The sequence below is a fragment of the Zeus faber genome (genome assembly GCF_960531495.2).
Source record: "Zeus faber genome assembly, chromosome: 8".
Lineage (NCBI taxonomy): Eukaryota > Metazoa > Chordata > Actinopteri > Zeiformes > Zeidae > Zeus > Zeus faber.
This window is the reverse complement of record NC_137195.1, coordinates 17,754,061-17,776,815: the sequence shown is the minus strand read 5'-3', so window position 1 is coordinate 17,776,815 and position 22,755 is coordinate 17,754,061. Positions and strand designations below refer to the sequence as shown.

Here is a 22,755-nt window from a genome sequence, read left to right as displayed (position 1 = left end):
TTACTGTTTTTATTAATTTTACGCAGATGCTCTGATGATGCAGCCCAGCGGAATTCGAATTGGCCCTCTCATTATGCCTCCATGCCTCCCGTAGCAGCTGGGCCCCAGAAAGCTTTCCCCTTTTCCCAACCCTTATCGGCAGCCCTGGCTGCGGATCACATAAACAAACAAGGCTTCAGCGAAGAGCGTGGACCCTGGGTGGAGAGGGTCATGTCAGCCACAGGAGGATCACTTCATGTGAGAGGTGGTGTCTGGGCCTCTCCAAAGCACTCAGAGCGGGCAGAACACGTTGATTCATCACCCACATCGTTGAGCCACTAATGGCCATAAGCATTTCCTAATGGCATTGGAGATGGATTTTAATGGCTGGGTTTAGAATGCATGTTCTATTGTAACAAAAGGCTTTGTTTGTTTGTTCATACCGATGAGTGTGAGTGAGTGTGAGTATGAAAATTAAATTATGCCTGAAATCCAAATCAGTATGTTCAAGGGTGTTTACTGTTGGACTTGATGCAATGATCATTATACCGACATGGGATAATGCGCGCTATACGATACGAACAGCAATTTGAAACAGTTCCAGTCTTTATTTCATCCTTCTAGCCTCTGTTAAATGGGTATACAAAGTAAATGCTCAGAAAATCGCACCGAACTGAGCCAAAAAGATTATCAACAGCCTTGTTCATACCGTAAGGGCCACCATTCAGGAATTGTACATGACAAATTCATCTTGTTCTGTTGTTCTCTGCGCCATCTTCTCGGCGATTCCCTGTCGCCGGGTTCCGTTGCAATGTGTTCCTTTTTTTGTTTTTTTTAAACACGGCTGCTGTGGCCAGCAGGCTGCCACCCTGGCTGCTTTAGGAGAGAGTTCGACGGAGGCATGGAGGCTAACGCACAGGGGGTAGCCACATCCGAACCATCTGCCTGAGTGCACTGGGCACTTCTCTAATAGGAGCTGGCCAGCCAATGGAGTCATTACATTTATATTGTGGAGCTTTTCTATCAGTACTCAATGCACTGTTCCTGAATTTTGGCCAGGGCTGTGTCCACTAATTGGAAGGTTGAAGGGGCCCAAGCTGACTCACTCAAGCTGGCAGCCAGAGGAGCTTGGATGTCATCTAATGTGAGATAAGTTTGTTGGACTACAAGGATCCTCCTCCGCTCTTGAGGGAAACAAGCCGAGAAGTCGTTAATATTTTCTGCTGCCAAGTTTGAGTGTTATTGGAACTTTGGAAATTCTTCACAAAACCTTGAAATATGCCCTTAAATTTATGATGGTGCTGCTTCGAATGCCAAATATCTAATGCATTACTAAATGTTATTTTGCTGTTTGGGATCTTTTCAGTAATAACCAAGGAGGTGACATTCACCACAAGGCAACAATAAGGGTTTACCAAGAATGTAGGTTTCAGTCTCATGTCTAACTTTAAACCAGGGTAGATCAAGAAGGTGACATAAAATCTACACCTAATCTGTGAAAGCAGAACTTTCTTTTGGGGCAACATTTGGAAGCATCTAACAGATACACAACAATGTCCAATTGTTGTTTCTAACCATTCCAACTGATAATAAATCGATTAATATAGACACATAATGAGTATTATATTCTGTTTTAACAATACATTTGGATTTATTTCTAATCAAACTATGTAAAACAATAATTTCACAGTTCCTTCTGATATAATATTCTTCAAAACGTTAGGTGGGATTTCCTTGTGGAAGATGGCAATGTTTACGATAGATATGAATTGTATGCCCATTACACAACACACATTTTTTATGATGATCTTGTTATTAGAATCGCCTTGCCCCTTCATTTCACCAACTGTTTTCTTGAAGAGTTTCACCCCAAATGGCCCAGGAATAATAATACAATTGTTATTCCATAAAAGGAGTAATTCAACTGAAGAGCATTTCCTTTTGGACCACGGCATCACAAAGGAAAGAGCTCTGACATGGGTACAAATTTCATTTTTACAATATATTACCTTCTTGGTGAAAGCCCCTAAATTTTGAATATTGTTTTAAAAGGTTACCTCCTTTGCTTTTTATATCAACGCAGTAATGACAGTGAGTTTCAAAAGAGTAATTATAGAGTGGCTCTAATGACAGAGCACTGACTGAATTCCGCTTAACATGATAGGTGTGTTTTTAGCTTACATTTCTCTTACATATGATGAATCATGTTGAACCTAATTGATTTATTTAGTTTTAAAGGGGACCAATTATGCTCTTTCAACAAGTTCATATAGGTATATGAGGTTCCCAAAACATGTTTTTTGCGAAAAAATACCACTTTGATTATGCATTCTAGCCATTCTAACATGCCTATAAACCATCCTGTTCCAGGACACTCTGTTTAGTGGGTGGCACCACCCTCCTGAGGTCCCTAGTCCTGTGAGCCAATGGGGTTTGAGCACGAGTACTGGGTTCTGTGGGTTTGAGTTTGACTTCTGGGTTCCGTTGTATTTAGTCAGTGAACTTTCACTGATATCACCTCATCATTCCACCAAAATCTGTTTCTGAACAAATTTGAGGCGAGAAACTCATTTAACAGTTTGTTCCGGTTTTCGTTGTTGAAACCGCACGCAGGGATTTTTTGTTTCATGTAAACGTCTAAAATAAAATAAACACATATACAATAAAAACACTATTTTTATTGGTTTTGTTTGGAGAAACGCACAGCGGTTTATTTGTCATAATAGGTCCCATTTAAGTTATATAATATATGAGGTGTACGGGAGACAACGCCATAGCCTGCGTCATATACTTTAATGATATGTTTTACAAAACATTCCACAAAAAGCCCCATCAAAGTGTGTAATCACAGTAAATATTTTTCTATGCTAATAACAACATTGTTAAAATCACGTAAACGTGTCAGACAGAAGGCAAAGGGAAATAAGACAATAATTATTTAGAAATATGACAAATAATTTAATCACATACTTCAATAGGATATGAGATAAATCAAAATATTTTATTAAAACATCTTGTAAAACAAAGTCTCCATATAAATCTGCTCAATAACATTGATACTGTCGATGACAGCGTAACAACATAAGAAATAAACAACCGTTTTTATTCATGCCCTCATTAGAATACTTGAAGATATATGGCCGCAATTATGATTTCGGAATAATTTGCAGTTTTTAACAAAAGAAAAATGGAACATTTGACATAGGCTCTGTTTGCTGTTTGCAATTATATTTAACATTTGTCATTGCAAATAACAGACTGCATTAAATGTTGGCATCATGATTATAATTTATCATGTGACTACACTTTTCAATCTTAATGGCAATACAAATGGGGAATGCAGTCACTTATTTCATTAATTTATTCCTATTTGAGACGAGTGTTTACATTTACAATATACGTAGAAATGATATTTACATAGATGACACAGGTTAAAAATTGTATTGGTATTGATGTTTACAATAGATGAGCTTAGGAAGCTCATCTATGGTGTTTTTAGTCCGTCCTTTGGTTCCATTAAATCCAATAGAAAGTCATTGCGCTGTTACCCTTTTTGCAGTTTCTGTAGTGCAAGCTGGGATTTTACCCTTTTTGTCCATCCTGTCGCGCCATAATTCCTCACGTACACACTAACAGGGTTTAGCTTTAGTCGCTCATTCATTTTTCGGCTTCTGCGATTTCTTGGTCATTGTTCAGATTAATGCCATCGGTACCTGTTCTGCTGGAGCCATCCACCTGCAAAACAACCAACCTGTATACCTAAACCCGTAACTTTGTGCAAAATAGCGTTATGTAAGATCAAACGACCCAGTGGGGAATGGTTTATTTCAGTTGCCATAAGAAGGAGTGAAACATAACAATAACAATACAACCATATTGAGGTGTCTACAGCTGCTTCTATAGTTTTCCACCATTCTCAAGTGGGTGAGGAAGCCTGCTTTGGAGTAAGCACTGGGGTATGTTTGGTGTGCGCGGGAGTCTGACCTTTTTATGCATGGGGGTGTTTGGGTGCTCAGGGAGTAGCGGGGCTACTTGGAGGGGGTGGTTACCAGTGAGAAACCACACAATTGCTGTTGAGCAAGGCACTGAATACCTCCAAGGCTTCCAGAGTCACTAGTGCTATTGTTGTATGAAAAAAGGTTGTTGTACCTAAAAGTTGAAAAAGTCGAAAATGTAAATGTATAAGTTGAAAGTTGAAAATGTATCAAAACCATGCCGTGTGTTCTAAACATACACAATAGCCGCCATTCAAAATGACTGAATGCTGTGAATCTAAGTCTAAATGAAATTAATAAATAATGACAACCCCCGCTGCAGTGTCTGACAAAGCAGGCGGTGGAAAATGTCTGTTTTCGTAAACGGAAAATACCCTCCGTCTCTTAGAGCATACTGTATACAGTCCTGAAGAATGACCTTATATTTCCTTTTCCTCAGCAGATCTGCTGTATAATGCTTTGAAACTCACAGTCATTCTTTATGCCTTTTTCGTCCTTGGTCTTCTGATCTCTCGAAGTCAAGCAAAAAAACCTTCTCATACAAAGTTGGTGATGCAAGAGCTGCTCATCATAGCAGGCGATGGTGCTAATGTGACAGACTAATTACCCAGGAACACTTCCACTGCTACTACTCCCGTTATAATACTAATTATGGCACCAAACCATAGCCTTATGTGGACTCGCTGGTTTTTACTTTTGAATTTAATAAACTGCCAAAAACGCCGGAATGCACAGCATACAAATACATGCATTAGCTCATCTACTTAACACAGAGGACACGTGTGGTGGAGTGAAGTTCGCAATAACACTTGCCACAGGCACTGTGCATTATTCAGAGCATGTCCACCCCATTTTATGGGGCCAATGATGCATAAACAACACTAATTAAACAAGGGTTGCACTGGCATTGATTCATTTACATTCTGTTCTTGGTTTTGCAAGACAAAAGTATTGTACAGCAATCGTAAGACAAATATTAATTTGTTTTTCTACCTTTTAACCTTTTCCAGTGTTTCTTATTCTGGCCTCTGTTATCCTCAGTCTATCATCATACTGGTTTCTGTTTTCATAGAAATGCTCCACTGACCCATAGCTTAGGGAAAGACAGACACATTATTGATGTTGCACCATGTTCTCAAGACGCCGCTGAGTTGTAATCCCAAAAATGTAAGATCTGTTTAAAATCCATCCTCCCCACCCCCCTCCCCGGTTCGGCTCTCTCATCAAGTATTGATGCCTGGTGGCATGGTGTCCTGTCCTTTCGAATCGGACTGTTTGATTTGGTCTGTGTTATTCTTTCTGGAGTTGTATGAGCGTTTGGCAAGTGTTTGGTTGGGATGACAGCAGCCGTCACAGAGGACAAGCTCGATATGCGCAGGACATGTGTCTTTGATGGGAACATTGACGGCACAAGCCTCTTTGAGCCCAACACTTCTTTTACCTTTTTAACTCCCCGCAATTCTCCTGCTTCTCTTTCCTCCTGCGTTCACTAGAAGTGCCTGCCTCTTTTATATCTTTTATACCTTTTTTACCTTTTCACCATCAACAAAACTTTCTCTCAACTCAGTCCCATCCAGTGATGCCTGTCATATTTTCCCACTAGTCTTACCCAGCGACAATATTGAGTTCCATCATGATGGACCCACACCGGGGGGACGCGGAAGTCTGCACTGCTTGAAACAACAATACAGAGAACCCCGGGCAGATGGGTTTCTTAATCTTGGCTTCGATATGTGTGAGGAGCATCGATGGGCACTTTAACACCCTGAACGTTGGAGAAATTGAACCAAGGAAACAGTGGGGAATTGTTCCTGTGCATTGGATGAAACCCTAGTCCGTGTAAAGGAACCTGCCGTCGAGCTGCAAGATGACTCCACTCAGACTATTAAAGTAATTAGAAGTTCTTCCTGCAGGGGAGCCCAGGCCTAAATATTTAATCGAGAGGGGAGGCCGTGGCAAAACATGTCATGCCGCCGTGCTCCTTTTGTGCCGCAGTGTACACATTCTGTGGTGATGGTGGTGGCGGCGGATGAGCTGGTAAGGCAATCTAAGGCAAGAAAATTCTGTGCTGTCCAGCTTTATTAGTTACAAACTGCAGAAGGCGTCCGCACCTTGAGCCGAGGTCTGGGTGGACTGGTGTGTTTGTCTGGGTCTGTTTTATCGGTCTGTTATGTGACACGGTCACGGGGTAAATGAGCAGACAGTGGCAGACAGAGCCCCAGCGGAGGACTGGAGCTTTATTTTTATCAAGGTAGCGAGGGAGAGCGCAGAGAGAGAAACGAGATGGAGATGAAACGGAGACTCTCATCCTTGCGAGAGGTAGCAGCAGGACTAGGAGGGAAAGAGAGACTCGGGCTGTTGGAGAGATGAAAAGCCGCATGGTTCCGGAAAGATGGGGGGGATGGAGGAGAGAGTGGAGTGTAGTCTTGTCACGGCAGTAATCGCAGATGAACATTTCTTGCCTTTTCGCTCACTTTCCTAAACCTCTTCTCTTTCTTCTCCCTCCCCCCTGTCCTCTAGATATGTGTCACGAAGATGTCCACACGCAGCTGCCAGGGAACGGACTCCGTCATCAAGCCCCTGGACACCATCCCTGAGGACAAGAAGGTGCGGGTCCAGCGCACGCAGAGCGGCTTCGACCCCTTCGAGAAGCCCGCCAGCCAGGTGAAGCGCGTCCACTCCGAGAACAATGCCTGCATCAACTCCAAGAGCACGTCGGCCGGGAAGGAGTCACCCAAGCTGCGCCGCCACTCCAGCCCCAGCTCCGTACGTTCATTTTGTCACTAGTTGTGCTGTTATTCACCTGCCTCAGGCTTTAATAGCTTTGTTTTTCCGTGTGTGTGTGCGTGCTTGTATTATGCCGCTGTATTGCAGGTGGTCTGTGGTCAAATTAACCTTGTTTGCAAATACTGTTCTTTCCCTCATCTAAATTAGATGTTTTCAAGTTCTGTGCGCATTATGTTTTGTTTTGTGTTTAGTTGAGTTCCACATGTAAACCGCATAATTACAGAGCACATAAGTAAGATTTAATAACTGTTGTATGGGCCTTGACTGATTGCCTGCCAGCGTTATTTACAGAGGGGAATTAATTTGTTTTGAGCTGTGATTAGAAATAAACTGTAAATTGTCTATTTCACGGCCCCCATAGCCGTGGCGACGACCCCAACCCCCCACCACGCCCTCACCCTTCCTCCCCTGGCACTGTCATAAACATTTCATGGAGAACCACTTAGATTGGAGATGATGTCCCAGCGCCCGGACACACAGCGCTGCTCCTAAACGGAATCTGCTCCGCTATTCTTCTTAAAGACTTCATTTAGATTTAATTCTAGTTTTGGCTTGTGCGCTCTTCCTGCTTCCCTAACTTTTTATTTTTATTTTTCCAAATTAATGCAAGAGTAAAGTAGGCGTGCTTACACAGCTGGAGCAGAGAGGAGTCCAAGTTCTGCAGCAGGTCATGCACTCCTGTTTAGGACTTTTCTTTAACATTAAATTTTATTCAACCAGTGCTCCTTTTTCATGTTTGACAATGATGCACAAATCATGTGGGTACAGTATGTGTGTGTAGAGGGGGATGTGACTTTATGATCACACTGTTTTAGGTGACATAGATCACTTTATTCACGTTAGTTCTCCATTTGAAGAAAATTTAACCCTACAATAAAGCAAACACAGTTTAGTATCTAGCACCATGCGACTAAAATGATCACCTTATTGAAAAACTTTCCTGTGTCCAAAATGGTGTATGACATGTTCGTATGGTCGTCCAGTGAACTGAAGTACTGTATGTTGTGAGTAAGAGCGGACATTCGCCTTCTCAGACGTACTGTACTTGTCGTGAAGCTGCATCACTAGCTTTCAGCACGTTGTGGATTGAGGCCAATGCATAGAAGCTTTTACCGACGTCTTCCCGTCACAATGCATTGTGGGATACATTTGCCTGTGTAGTGTGCAGTGTTTGCAGACTGTGATATTTCACCAGATAGTAGTACATCATCCTGCTATTTTTTGCATGCTATTTATGTATACTTCACTTTTGATCCTACTTGACATGTTCACATAGTAATTTGTCAAACTAAATAGTATGATAAGCTGCTTTCACACATGAACTCCAGACAATGTCAGTTTAATCACATTGTCCGGAGTTGCCCTTTCACGCATGTAGCACACACACAGTAGATTGTCCGTGTCAGACATGTTTACACCTTCTGGAAATACTCGGTCTGGTTCAGACGAGGGGCGGGGCCTGGGTCGTGCGTGCAGGAGGCAGGATGTGATGCATGATGCAGCAGAGTTTTACATCACAGCCAAGATGGCGGACGAGGCTACCGACATATCAGTAATTGTGACTTTTTGGCGTTGATACTCCATGTATTTGGATGTAACTGCAATCTAAACGAAGGAGTGGAAGGGAATATAAAGGGAAGCAGAAAGGAGCACGAAGCAGCTACGCTCCGTGCACTAAGATCCGCACGAAGGTAAATAACTGGCGCATGATAGAGACGTCATCAAGACGCCCACTCGCTCACTGTGAATGCTCCAGAGAATCAGCTGCTCTGTTCACACATACTGCTCAATCAGACATTACACAGACCTTGTACTAGGGTACTGGCTAGGTAAAGTCTGGTTAATATCTTGTCCAAATGATTCTGACATTTGCGTTCACACATACAGTTCCTCCGGGTAATGTCTCAATTGCAGGATCAGGGTTGCAGTCCATGTGTGAAAGCAGCTCTAGTATGTCATTTCACCTGTCTCTTTCAAACAGCATTCAGTGTATCTCTTTGTGATGGCATGACCGCAAAAGTGGAGGAAATTTAACTTTTGGTGCAAGGTTCTGTTTCAGACTCACTACGTTTGTTTTCTTGTCCCAAGCAGACTCCCTAGCTGTTAAGCTGTGGGACAGAAAGCACGGTCTTCTTCTTAGAGCTATTTACAATTGCTCTGCTGCACGCAAAACTAATCAGTGGTCCAGATAGAGGGAAAAAACGGCTACGAACAAAATATCACAGACAAAATCCATCCGATTGCTCATTCATAGCTGAAAAATGCATGAGGAGTGCTGATGGGGCTCTAAGCCCCCAAGGCGGAGATGAAATGCATCACAGTCCAATCTGTGCTCGCTGAAATTGGAGGTAAGGTGTAATTTTGGCAGACTCTGCAAGAGGCTAGTTTTTCAGGACACGGTTAAGAGACTGACTTTTACCATAGAGGGTTCAGGCTTATGGTGGGTTATGACAATGCCCTCTTTTGTCTGGCTGAGTAGTTTTACAGGAATTATAGTCATTGTGCGATTATTGTTTTTTCTATTTCGATTTTTTTTTTTTACAATCCTGAACAGTTTGGTTTTTTGGTTATTTCCCTGTCTTAGCACCATATTATTAGTATATTTTTTTATCATTGCATTATTATTGGATATGGCTGTTGAAATGATGTACGTCGATGGTAAATTGTCTTGTTCTACGGGATTCCGCTATATTTCTTGTAGAGAGTGAGTTGTGCTCTACCAGATAGTCCTTGTATCTGTCCCGTAAGTGCCAAGTCGAGCTGAAGTTTACGAGCTGAGGCCCGTCCAAGAGGTTTTTTATTTATTTATTTTAGACAATGCCGTTTCCCTTCCTGGTTCATCCCAGGGGGATCCACATTTGTTTACACAAAGAACCTCAGAAATGCAGTGCTAGTTACCAGCAGAGAACAGGACGAGATACCCTACTTGAGTGGCATTAAGGGGAGGATGATTATAGGAACCAGCAGTGAGCTATCGCAGATGTACAAGGACAAGAGCAGTCCATTGTTTAGTGATTCTGTGTGTGTGTGTGTGTGTGTGTGTGTGTGTGTGTGTGTGTGTGTGTGTGTGTGTGTGTGTGTGTGTGTGTGTGTGTATGTGTATGTGTATGTGTGTGTGTGTGTGTTAATGGAAGGGGCGGGGGGTGTGGTCTGCAATGTGCTCTACAGCAGACAGCGCTGACAACAGGGCTGTGTTATTTCCCTCGGTGTTGTCTAGAATGTGCTGTAGTTGTCTCTAAGACATTTTCAACTGTTTATTTCAAGCTTGGGGTTGATGCGTGGCTTCTCATCATTTTATACAGCAGGTATTTGAATGTATAATAATGGATGTACTGCATGAACTGACCATGAAATAACAGCAGAGGTTTGCATAACGTTGCTGATCAACGCTTATCAGCCTACTGTTTCCTCGATGGCTGCTGAGATTTTTCAGCTCATGGAGCAGATAGTCAGGTCTAGACACTCTGTTGAGGAGGAAATGCTCTCAACCCCATGGGCCAACATTCTGCCATTATGGTGGCCGAGCAGACACATAGCGGCGACATTTGCTTCACCACATGTCGTAAAGTAGCAGCAACACAGCGCCACGTACTGTAAACCAATCATTGCGCTTCAGAGTAAAACACAGCGCGCATCCTTCTTGTCTTATCTTCTGTTCACTGCAGCTCTGCATCGAAGCGGCAGTAAAACTGTTTTTCCACTATGATGGTTTAATTTTGCAATTGATCCGCAGTTCACATGCGAGCCGAACCGTGGGGGGGGGCGATTCGTACGGATCACGGATCAACTACGCTCTGTTACACCACTACTAATTGTCCAACGTCACTGACTGTACCATTAAAGGCTGTAGTTGAAAATATTAGAATAAAAATTACAAAAAGCTTAGGCACTCTTAGGCATATACCCTTTTGGTACTCTTCTAAAATGAGGGTAACATTCAGACAGCGGCACAAGTAATGGCTGGCCTCAGTTTGTCTCTTTCCGTGTGCGTGTGCATCGACCTGTTGACACTGAATGATTCATTAGCAGGACTATACAATAACAGGTGAACTGCCCGGCTAATCGAAGGTGTCCGACCCAAGTTTTGCGTAACACCAGTCACAGAGACAGGGTAGAAGACGTTGCTCCTGCTCTCCCCTTACCCCTTACCATGGGGTACGATCCTTCATACTTTTGTCACGCCTGTCGCAGCCTCTTGATCCATGAGACAGGTGACACCGATCTCTACCGCCAACGCACAACATGGAGCCCAAGCTCACACGACAGTTATCACCCGACAGTTAACTCTGAGGGTTTTTTGTAGATGTGAGATGTGTAGATGTTTGGAGGTGTGAAAGAGAAATGTCTTAATACAACCTTGGGGGGTCTTGGTATCATCATCGTCGCCACTGATTCAACATCTCCTCGGCGGCACCGTCTGGGGGCATTAATATCTCAGGGATGTTCGTAGCATCTGCAAAACCCCTTGCTCAACAGTTCATTGCTGAGCTGTAGGGAGGGGATAAAAATCAATTTTCAAACTTTTATGTCTTTTTTATGTGCTTCTCTCTCTTTTTCTCAGCCTACAAGCCCCAAGTTTGGAAAAGCAGATTCCTACGAGAAGCTTGAGAAGCTGGGGGAAGGCTCCTACGCCACTGTTTACAAAGGCAAAAGCAAGTGAGTTGTGTTTAATGTGCTTTAATATGTCACATTTGCCCCTATTTCGACTCCAAACCGAGCAAAAGGTTTTTTTTGTTTTTTTTTAAAGAAATAAAAACAGGGAGAACTGTGAGATATTGTCGTTCCAACAATGAATCATCCCCCCTGCAGTCTGCTGGCTTGTCGAGAGTTCCTCCTTTCTAAACAATCTTGACAAAATCTGAGTCGTAGCTCTCTTCCCATGAGATCAGATCAAATCACACATGCACGCGGTACAAAACACCGCCATAACCTAATGAAAACCAGTCGGGTAATGAAAAAGTAATCCCATAATAATACACTTGTCGATTGATTGATTGGTTGATTGATTTTTTTCAAATTTTAGAATTCCAGTATCTAATTGGCGAAGCGCATAACCCAGGCACAATATAGTTTGCTCTTGTATGCACTTGTCTAGTGTCACAGTGTTCCTTTTTTTGTGTCTGTGTTTGTTTGACAAAAACCAACATAATGGAGAAATGGAACGCATCCAGAATCTACGACTCTGAATTCACGAAGCCGCTTTCATGTTGTTTTCATCTCCGGCGCAGTGGATTTGAGTGGATTTTATAAGCATGTCGTGGAGCAACAACCCCGGTCTCACTCCACTCCGCTGCCGAAATTGCATTTCAATAACGTTAAAGTTCTCTACCGTTCTCTCACTGTGCTGGCTTCTAATCCGTAGATTTAGAGAGCGAGGGCTCATGCGTTCATGTCTTTCTTTTTCAAATCTCTGCAAGGGTGAACGGCAAGTTGGTGGCCCTGAAGGTGATCCGCCTGCAGGAGGAGGAAGGGACTCCTTTCACGGCCATAAGAGAAGGTGAGACCACTGGGCGCAACGTGGGAGGAGTACTGCACGTCAGATTGGACGGCGCTTTTGAATTCCGGAGATCAAATCCACTGCTTGGGGCTCTATTAAAAAGTGGGAGGGAGGAAACAAGGTCAAACGTATAAGATATTTAAGATATCCCGACCCTGCCAAAGGCCACCTCATTTCTGAAGCGTTACAAAGGGCCATGGCAAGTTCTACTGAGGTTTATACTGCCAAACTACGAGGAAGGTTTTGCAAGATTGGTGTTGGTTTCGGATTTCAGAGACGCAGAGTAGAGCAAGAGAGTAGATAGAGGATAGAGGGATGAATAGATAGATGGACGGATAGATAGATAGATAGATAGATAGATTGATAGATAGATAGTACAAATCTATATATAGATACAGTAGAGCAATACATATATAAATATATATTTTTGTGAATATAGATATATGCTGTATATATGTATGTGTGTATATATACTGTATCTACACACAGAGTTATATCGATAGATCGATTGATAGATAGATACAGGAGAGAAAAAGAGCAATAGAGGCTACAGAGAGAGAGAGAAGCAGGGCCTGCTCAGCTCTGAGGGCACCAACCTGGCGTTTTTTAATTTAGATGAGAAAATGATTCTGTGTGTTTGATCAGTGTCGGATCCTGGGCTTGTGATACTGAAGCCATTCACACCCTCCCACCCCCGCACCTCGCAGACACACGCACACACACGCACGCACACACACGTGTATGTGCACTAGTCCACACCTCCAGTGAGCCCATCCGAAAAAAAGCACTTTGATATTTGACTAATTCAGCAACTCCTGAGTGAGGAGGCTTCTGGCCTCTATACGTGGTCGGAATTTTAAGCCACCGGTGCTTGTGTGTGTGTGTGTGTGTGTGTGTGTGTGTGTGTGTGTGTGTGTGTGTGTGTGTGTGTGTGTGTGTGTGTGTGTGTGTGTGTGTGTGTGTGTGTGTGTGTGTGTGTGTGTGTGTGTGTGTGTGTGTGTGTGAACTGATTAGGAACACAGTCAGTTACTGCTATGGGGATGGGGGGGGCGTGGGGGGTGGGGTGCAAGAGTCTTTAAATGGGTGGGTTCTTTGAGGTGGCGTGCCTGGCGTGGCGAGAGTGCATCGCTTGTAGGGGGGTTCGCCTTTGATCTGCTGTTTCCCTACGCTCCTTTAGGTATTCCGACACAATTGATGTATTCATGAGGGCTCAAATGCTCCGCAGGCTCTCCCAAGTCGTCCCAGGTCCTCTATGTCCTTGGAATGAATGAAAAAAAAAAAAAAAAACCCTGACCGTCAAATTGGCGTCCGGCACCCTGAAAAAAAACAAACCATTGCGGTGTCCATCAGAAAGTGATGTTATTATACTGCTGCTGTCTGCATTCTACGCCTGAATTTTACCTTTCCTCCTGGCTTCAGTTTAACAGTGACAAAGATTCATGTTTGTTTCCCGCTGGAAATCGCCAAAACAAACCCTTGTAAAACAAATTTGGGAAGTGTTGTCTTTGCCCCTGGTTGTCAACCGCTCTCACCTCTGCATCCACATTTGCCCTTAGTCGTTGAGTCACGACCCAAACATTAAACATTAAATTTGACCCGCTAACAACAACTGTATGGGATGGTGAGGGACATCTTGCGCATTCTTATTTCAAAATAAAAAGTGCAGCATCGGAATATACTTAAAACTCCATACATTTAAAAGGTAAACACTTTAAAATTTTGAAGTGTTATTATAGATTTTTGAAGCAATGGGCATTAGAAATGGACCCACAACTCAGTTTTAGATCACACAAGCCAATAGATACCAGTTTTTATATTATCCATTAAGCCTAGATATCTGCCTCTTACATGGTGAACTCTCAACCACTGAACCCTCAACTCTCAATACGCCTTTCAAAATTTGGAAGGACCATGAGATTTGCAGAAACATGGTTTTAAAATTATATATATATATATATATATATATATATATATATATATATATATATATATATATATATATATATATACACACACACACACACATATCTCCACAAGACCTATGAAGGTGTCCTGTGGTATCTGGCACCAAGACGTTGGCAGCAGATCCTTTAAGTCCTTGGATCAGGCTTGTTGTTCCAGCACATCCCACAGATGCTCCATTGGATGGGACCCTCACCCCGACCATCCACATGATGTAGAAGAAAAAATGATTTATCAGACCAGGCCACCTTCTTCCATTTTTCCATGGTCCAGTTCTGATGCTCACGTGCCCATTGTAGGTGCTTTCAGCGGTGGACAGGGTTCAGCATGGACACTCTGACTGGTCTGCAGCTACGCAGCACCATACACAGCAAGCTGTGATGCACTGTGTCTTCTGACACCTTTCTATCATAGCCAGCATGAAGTCTTTCAACAATTTGTGCTACAGTAGCTCTTGTGTGGGATCAGACCAGACGGGGTAGACTTCACTGCCCATATGCATCAATGAGTCTTGGGTGTCCATGACCCTGTCGCCGGTTCACCGGTTGTCCTGCCTTGGACCACTTTTGGTAGGTACTAACCACTGCATACCAGGAACACCACACAAGACCTGCCGTTTTGGGGATGCTCTGACTCAGTCGTCTAGCCATCACAATTTGGTCCTTGTCAAAGTTGCCCAGATCCTACCCGTTGCCCATTTTTCCTGCTTCCAACACATCAACTTCAACAACTGACTGTTCACTTGCTGCCTAATGTATCTCACCCCTTGACAGGTGTCATTGGAACGAGATGAGCAATGTTATTCACTTCACCTGTCAGTGGTTTTGATGTTGTGGCTGATCGTGTGTGTGTGTGTGTGTGTGGTGCGCGTGTGTGTATTTTTCACAAAAATGCATTTTAATTTCATTTGGACTTTAATTGGGGGGAAAACTGATGTGTGTGGCTGGTTTTAGCGCCCCAGGCCTGCCCGTTGTTCCAACACCCCACTGAGTTCCATCCCCTACTGGACTAAGACCATTGACCTTCACAGCTTAAGCTTCACCTCAAGGCTTGAGCCTCTCTCTCTCTTTTCTCCCTCTTGCTGTCTCTCTCGCTCTCTCTCCCTCTCTCTCTCTCCTTCGCTCTCAACAGTTTCATGTGGTTGTTGATAAAGTAGTGTGAGAACACATGCCCATAAAATCCACCCTCCCCATTTCCAGCACATTGTTAATCTTTAACCCCTGTGTATTGGGTGTAGGCTGCCTGGTGTGAGCGATGCTGATGATGTTAGTGGGCGATGTGAGCTAATGATCCGATAGATCACGCCACTTTTTCCTCCTTCCTTCCCTTGTCTCATCCCGATAAAATGTTCCACTCTTACTCTCTTCACCCTCCTCTCTCTTTTGCAGCGTCTCTCCTCAAAGGCTTGAAACACGCCAATATCGTTTTGCTCCATGACATCATCCACACCAAGGAAACCCTGACGCTGGTCTTTGAGTATGTGGTGAGTATGCAGGCTCTGCCCCGCCCAGATAAACTCATTTATTGATGTTTATCATATTTCCAAATACTGAAAAATCAGATGATCTTTACAAAAATTCAAAGTAAAGGTAAAGGAGATGCATGACAACAATGGCAACTAAAACAGGGGGGAATACAATAAAAAAAAAGATAAAAAAGACAACAGTGACAAAAAAAGTCAATTGGACCAGGCCAAGGAAAAAGCCAGATGACAGGGACAGTTCAAGGACAATATGGCCAAGAGATTACATTTTGAACAAAATGCCCAAAATCCTATTATCTGTTTTTCATATTAACTTGAGGACAATTAAAAAAAAAACCCCAGGATCATTTTCTTGTTTCTTTTTATATACTTTTTTATAACTGCTAATGTGAATCCTAAGCACCAGGGTATTTTTACAAGGTGGTTTCGGAGCACTGACCCCTCGGCAACAGACCCACGCCTGGCATTTCTTTTTTTTTTTTGTTTTTTTTTTGTTTTGTGGCTCTCAGTTCGATCTCAGCCAAAACCAGCAGCCTGTCTGGCATCGCTGCAGGTATTTATTTTTCCGACAGGATCAGGATCTTTTCCACAGCTGACCCCTTATTTAAAGCTGAGTGCAGCATTGGCACCAGCCATGTTTTTCTTTTTTTCTTTTTTTTTTACCATTGAGAGAATGGAGTTTCATTTTATTTCATAGAAAAACAATCCACATCCATTGTTTTAGGTTTTGAGTTATTAATGAGACGGCATTTTATTCTCCTTCAAAAAAATATTTTGTAATGGATTAATGTATATGGGTATGTGTACCAAAAATAACCTAATTGTATTTGAGGATGGATTATTTCCTCCAAATCCTACATACGCCCATAGGTATCCCAACAGACGCCAAAGAAAAAAAAATATAAAGATTTTCCAGAATCTCTTTTATTACATCGAGATTATATCAGAGAAATGTAAATTGAATCCAGCATGGTTGGAAATAGACACTTATAATAGTAGAGGACAATGACATTAATAATAAATATACAAATCTAAATAATAAACAATGAGACTAAGATTATATCATACCTTATTTAATAAAGATTACATTGAAAATGTATTGTATTTGTTTTGCGTCAAGTCCTCGTAAATGAAAAAATAGTCCTTGTAATGCCAGAATGAACCTTGATATATAGTACAAAGGCAAATTATGTTGTTTGTTTCCCCACATAAAATTCCTTATAGTCTGACAATATGATATAGTATTATAATAGTATAAAAAAAACGATCAACCTATATCATTATCAGTATGCTACCATAATAATATTATAGTATTTAATAATTGCATATTTAGGGGTCCAGCCCACAGGGCTGTATTGGCCCTTTTGCTATTGTTCTGCAGCCCCTTATTATTATTGTTCGACAAAAAATTCTCTGAATTTTTAAGCCTAAAACTATCTGGAACACAAACTTCAGCATATCACACAAACACAGTTACGTCTTGTTTGAACCGCACTCTCACAAAGACCTCGTGGTTGGAGTTTTATCCAAATCGATCCACATACAAAGCAGATATTAGTGAAAAACCAAACAAATTTGACCCACAATATTCAGTTGGTCTTGGTTAACTGACACGTCACTTGTCCTGTCTAAAATGAATGAGATGAGATTTACAGTAAGACGCTTTATGACGTCATGATATAATTTACTATAAATGTAAGGATACCGATTGAGAATGTCCAGTTGGACCGTGTCCATTGGGCGCCGTGGAATCGGTCATTTTGTAGTCTTTAAAAGTTGCAAAACTACCAATTAACATGTATATTTATAAAGCTTCTTACCTTGTAGATGCTTTTAAATCGGTACTCAACATTACTTTGCTGGATTCATGAAAAAAAAACAAACGTAATCCTTAAAATGTCGTCAGTGCGTCCCTCGAAAACACTGAAATGTGCGACTTAGTGATGCGTTCGGGATCCAGCCAGGCGTTGGAAAAATACAAGCCATGCAATGGTAATAACCCACAGAAATATCACAACGTTGTCGTATTCCATGGAAACGGAACTTACTGAAAATGTCATCCAAGTAAAAAACGAAATTCTACAAAGAAATTACGTAAATTAGACTGCTATCTTAAATCCATGTAAATACGTCATAATTGACTTAAAGAGACACAACATCTACCGTCACAGAGAATCTGGGTGTACGTCAATTCAACGAGGTAAGAACAATGACAAGATATAGTTAAAAAAAAAAAGGAAAGTACTCTTTTTTTGGGATAAACCTCATGTATAAACATTTCCCTGTAACTAAACTTAACAAACTGTAATGAAAAGGCAGAAAGTGTTCGTGATCTTGACAAATGATTCCAAAATAATTCCAACATGCAAATGAATGTTAAAGTTACATTTTTTTAAGTACCGTTTTGATGCCAGTATTCTCCTGGTTAGTGGTTACCCTATTTCCACAGCAGGCTCGTTTACATGCAGAGGGCTTCCCCCCCCCCCCCCCCCGCAGTTAATGATGATTGACAAGAAGAGAGAGAGCGATGGAGAGAGAGAGAGAGAGAGAGAGAGAGAGAGATTTGTGCAATTGAGGAAACAAAAGAAGTGGAAAGAGAGGCGAGAGTGAATGCAATTGGGGCTGGTTGATAGCCAGAGATATTCAAGCGTGAGAAGGAGGTAGAGAGAGAGATAAAGAAAAACAGAAAAAGGGGGGAGTGGGTCTTTAGTTAAGATTGACGGTGCCCGAAGCTCGCGTCTGGAGCCGCTTTCTGAATTATTCAGAGGAAGAGAAAGCACCAGTGGGGTCGTGAGCGGCAGCGGGAGTTTGTAAATATCAGCTTGGCCCGAAAGCCATCACACACACACACGCACGCACGCACGCACGCACGCACGCACGCACGCACACACACACACGCACACACACACACGCACGCACACACTAAACTATATGTTATCAACAATACAGTGTGACAGTTAGCTGGGATATAGAACATTTCTTGTGCCGGACCTCTGGCATAGTAGATTTGTCTCTCCCCAGTCTTGTCTGGGGATTTGAGGTGTTGGTGGAATACCAATAGGAGAGCATCATCAGCAAGTGATACAACTTCAGGTCCTAGAGATAACCACATCTATGTCCAAAATACATCTATATCCCTAATGGGTTAAGCTAAGAGACCAACGGCTCAAATGACATTCAGGCGGTCCAGTGGAGGCCCCTCCCATGGATTTCTGTCTTTATGGGAACCCTATGCTACAATTAATAGAGGAGAACTCAAAAGAGTGGAATTCAACCGACCTAACCCTAACTGAACCTCCTAACCCTCACAACCAAACTAGATGTACTACATTTTTGGTTTCGAGAGATAGAAAGGATGGAAATGTTCCTACATATATTATGCTCCTATTTATACGTGTAGAATTTCTTGGAGAAGTTCAAGACTAATAATTAAATATCAATAATTCAAGCGAAATGTTCCTGATTTGAGAATGGAATGATTGTGTTAAATAGAGTAATAATAGTGTGTGGACTCTGTGTAATCTATTGGAGCACTGAAGGACGTGTTGCAAATTCTTTCAGCAGATTTTCCCAATTTCCACCGGAGGACTTTGTTAATTCATTTGAGAATTATGTGGGAATTAAGTAAATTCAAGAGCAGAAACTCAAAACAAGTCATTCACTGAGGAATGAGCTGTGATTCATTTACTTATTATTAAACACATTTTGCTTGTTTGCTTTTTTATAAGAAATATTTCATTGCCTTCTATTAATGGAAATCACTGTGTGTTGTGTATGAAAGGTGCTATACAAATAAAAGCTATTAGTATGATTTATATTTATTATTATTATTATTATTATTATTATTATTATTATTATTATTGATATATATTAATGTGTTGCTTGTTGTCCTCCACAGCACACAGACCTATGTCAGTACATGGACAAGCACCCTGGGGGTCTGCACCCAGACAACGTGAAGGTAAATTGCTCCTCAGTGCAAATTCAACGTCATTTCTATTCAATCCGATGGGTACAGATTCTTCACTGTGGGGCGAATTCACAAAAGGATTGCACGGCTTTTGCGGCCGCTAATCCTGCCCAAATAACATTAAAAGCAACAGTCTAATTCTCAAAGTAATCGCAAACGTGAAATGCACCCCTAACTGCGCTGCCACACAAATAGTGTTTCGGTGCGCCGCTGCTATTTGCATGTATTTAAATGAGGTATTATTCATTTGTTTGGGTCAAAATTGGTCCCTTTCTATGCAAATGAGCCTCATTTCAAAAAACGTCAAATTCACAAACACCAGTGCTAATAGCCACACGCTGTTTGAGTGAAAATATTATCGTGTGCTGGTGGTGACTGCACGGGCAAAAAAAAAACAAGGCAGCAGTGCCTCAGCTCCCTGCGCAATCAGAGCATACCTGTCAACATTGGCATTTGAAAATAAGGGAAATTGTCCACCCTCCCCCCGTTATGCACTGGCCGACCCTGCATCTATAAGAGGTGTCACACCCAGACTTTCCTGTGATCTGTAAATAATATTTTGACATTATTATCAAAATCATTATCACTGTCACATCATCTGAAGGTAGCGATGCCTTGAACGAGTAGCAGCCTGTGGTGACACTTTGAATAATTTGTCGTACAAAAAAGGCGTTACAAACGTTGACGAAAACAGTTCCATAACTCCTATTAAACTCAAAAGATATAAAAAAAAAAAAAAAAAAAAGTTATAAGGAATAGCGATGAATTGGTCAAAGCTCGCATGACACTGCTATTTCTGCACTGCATTATTTTGGCCTAATGATTCCTGGGCTTTCTTTTTTTTATTAGAATCAACAAGGAATTCTGACGTGGGGGGAGGCCCCGGAGCAATCGGAGCGCTCCACTCCCCACTCCGCTCTGATCGCTCCCTCTCCATTACGCATCATGCGCCATGGGGAGCATTGCACCCAAATGCAAGGAGGGAGCAATCGGAGCGGAGAGCGAGCACTCCCTCTCCATTACACATTTGGGGACATTGGGGTGCAATGCCCACACCCCCTCTCCATTACGCCTTTGGGCTTTCCCCATTCCAAACAAAACAAATAAAAACTGTATGTTTTTATTTCAAGTGTATTTATTTTCCTACGTTTCGTAATTGAACGAAACTAAAAAAGCCCTGCGGCTCCCGCAGAGCCATTGATACCCATTTTTCTCCTTGGTCTGCTGTGGTCTGCAAAGCCACCATTTATACTTTGCCACATGGATAATTGCGGTCAGACAGCAAACAATGGCAAATTGCACTCAGCTGCAAAACTTTGTGGGTATATTTGCGCTGGCATATCATTAGCGCAATCAGAGTTTCCGTTATTACTGGTTTTTGACTGGAAAAAATCTGAGGTAGTCCGACATATTTGATTTCTCTCCGGTCATAATGTCCGGTAAAGATAATTCCCTCTAAGCACAATTTGAATTAGTTGTAGGTGATAAAACTATAACAATAATTATCACCATATTATTTTTCTTGATGTCAAAATAAAATAGACTCGATCATTTCGATAAAAACTTCCACAGATCTGTTCATTACCGCATTCTGCAAGTTGCAACACCAATCAGTTTGGACGATCTAAAGCTGACCTTTCACCTCTAACCAATCACGTTTGTCGATATAGAAATAAGCCCCCACCCCTCCCTGGTGGACAAATATTGCAAATATTTAGCATTTTGAATATTCGTAATATTTATTTATTTATTTTTAAAACGGCGTGAACTGACAGGACTTATTTTATTTAGAATATTAAAAATAAATATTATAAACCTACATGCCTTCATGATTTCATTCTGTATATAGCCTGCCTATCAACTGTTTTTAAGCTCCATAAATACAAATAATATTTGACCGGAATCTCTCCCATTTGTCCGGGACACTGAAATCTTCCAGGATACGTGGACCGGCAGCCATTTCTTATAACGGAAACTCAGAGCGCAATTTCTTCTGTGAATTGGACATTGGGACGGCGCAGAGAGCGGCCGCAATTGATGCGTATTCATGGTGATATTAGCGGCCGCAATCCATTCTTTGTGAATCCCCCCCCTGATTATTTTTGGGAGGAAGAGAGTGGTTCGGCTGAGGTAACAGGAATATGGAATAATTGTGTGTAGAGATTTGATGGAGCGAAGTGGACCAGGTTAAGCATCTAATGGTGGTGGGCTTGGAAGGATGCTGCTCCACCAGTATCTACATACGTTGCGTAACACTTCCACGCTTAATTGTCACGGAGGGTTAATGTGACAGCACGTTTTTTCTTCTTTTTTTTATCATTTATTTATTTGATTTTCTTGTTCCTGACGGCAACCTCGTCGAGATTACCGTGAATAATTTAGGTTTATTCCGGGAAAGCAAACACGGAGCTGAGCCCCCGCTGCGTCCTGGCACTTATACCTGAGAAGCCCAGGTCGTTAATCTGTAAAGGAACATGATCATTTATTCATTTTTTTTGCGCATGACTGGGTCCCTGCATGGCCATGTCAAGGCTTTATCTCTGGGATTGCTACCTGTTGTGATGATAAAAAGACAAACGTTGTTTTTTTTTTAATAAAAGACATGTATAAAAAAAAAAAAAAGGAGAATTCCAGTAATCAAGGTATTCATGTGTGGCTGGCATATATTAATTGAAAATAATAAACAACAAATTCAGGACTCTGTATTTGTCAAAACATGAGTAAAAACCTACATCTTACCTCAGGCTACTTTTTTGTTAATAGAGGAGTGTTTACCCCCTGTTAGGATGGATGATCGACTCAAAAATGTAAATTATTGATTAATTCAATGTTAATTATTGCCAACTTCCTGCTTTCATCACTGCGTGAAGTTGCGTTTCCCACTTTGTAGTGTAAAATTTCAGATAGTCAGCTCTAATTACGGGACTTGTGACTTGTACGTCTTGTTCCTTCGGTTTGTGCTTGTCACTGCAGCTGAAGACGTGACGCTCTGGTTAGTTTGCAGACGTAGTGCTCACAGTGAAGCCTTTTTGTATTGATGTATTGTATAGATAGACTGTATATCATAAAAAAAACCAATATC

General features: G+C 41.8%; 1 protein-coding gene across 1 annotated transcript in view; it reads left to right on the top strand.

Annotated features, from left to right (window-relative positions):
* Positions 1-22,755, top strand: part of cdk14 (cyclin dependent kinase 14) — a 122,225-nt gene that overhangs the window by 29,827 nt on the left and 69,643 nt on the right. Inside the window, exons 3-7 of the mRNA XM_088845569.1 lie at positions 6,495-6,740; positions 11,323-11,417; positions 12,179-12,258; positions 15,609-15,703; positions 19,602-19,664. Of these exons, the coding sequence (XP_088701695.1) occupies positions 6,495-6,740; positions 11,323-11,417; positions 12,179-12,258; positions 15,609-15,703; positions 19,602-19,664 (579 nt within the window). The remainder of the gene's footprint in view (positions 1-6,494; positions 6,741-11,322; positions 11,418-12,178; positions 12,259-15,608; positions 15,704-19,601; positions 19,665-22,755) is intronic.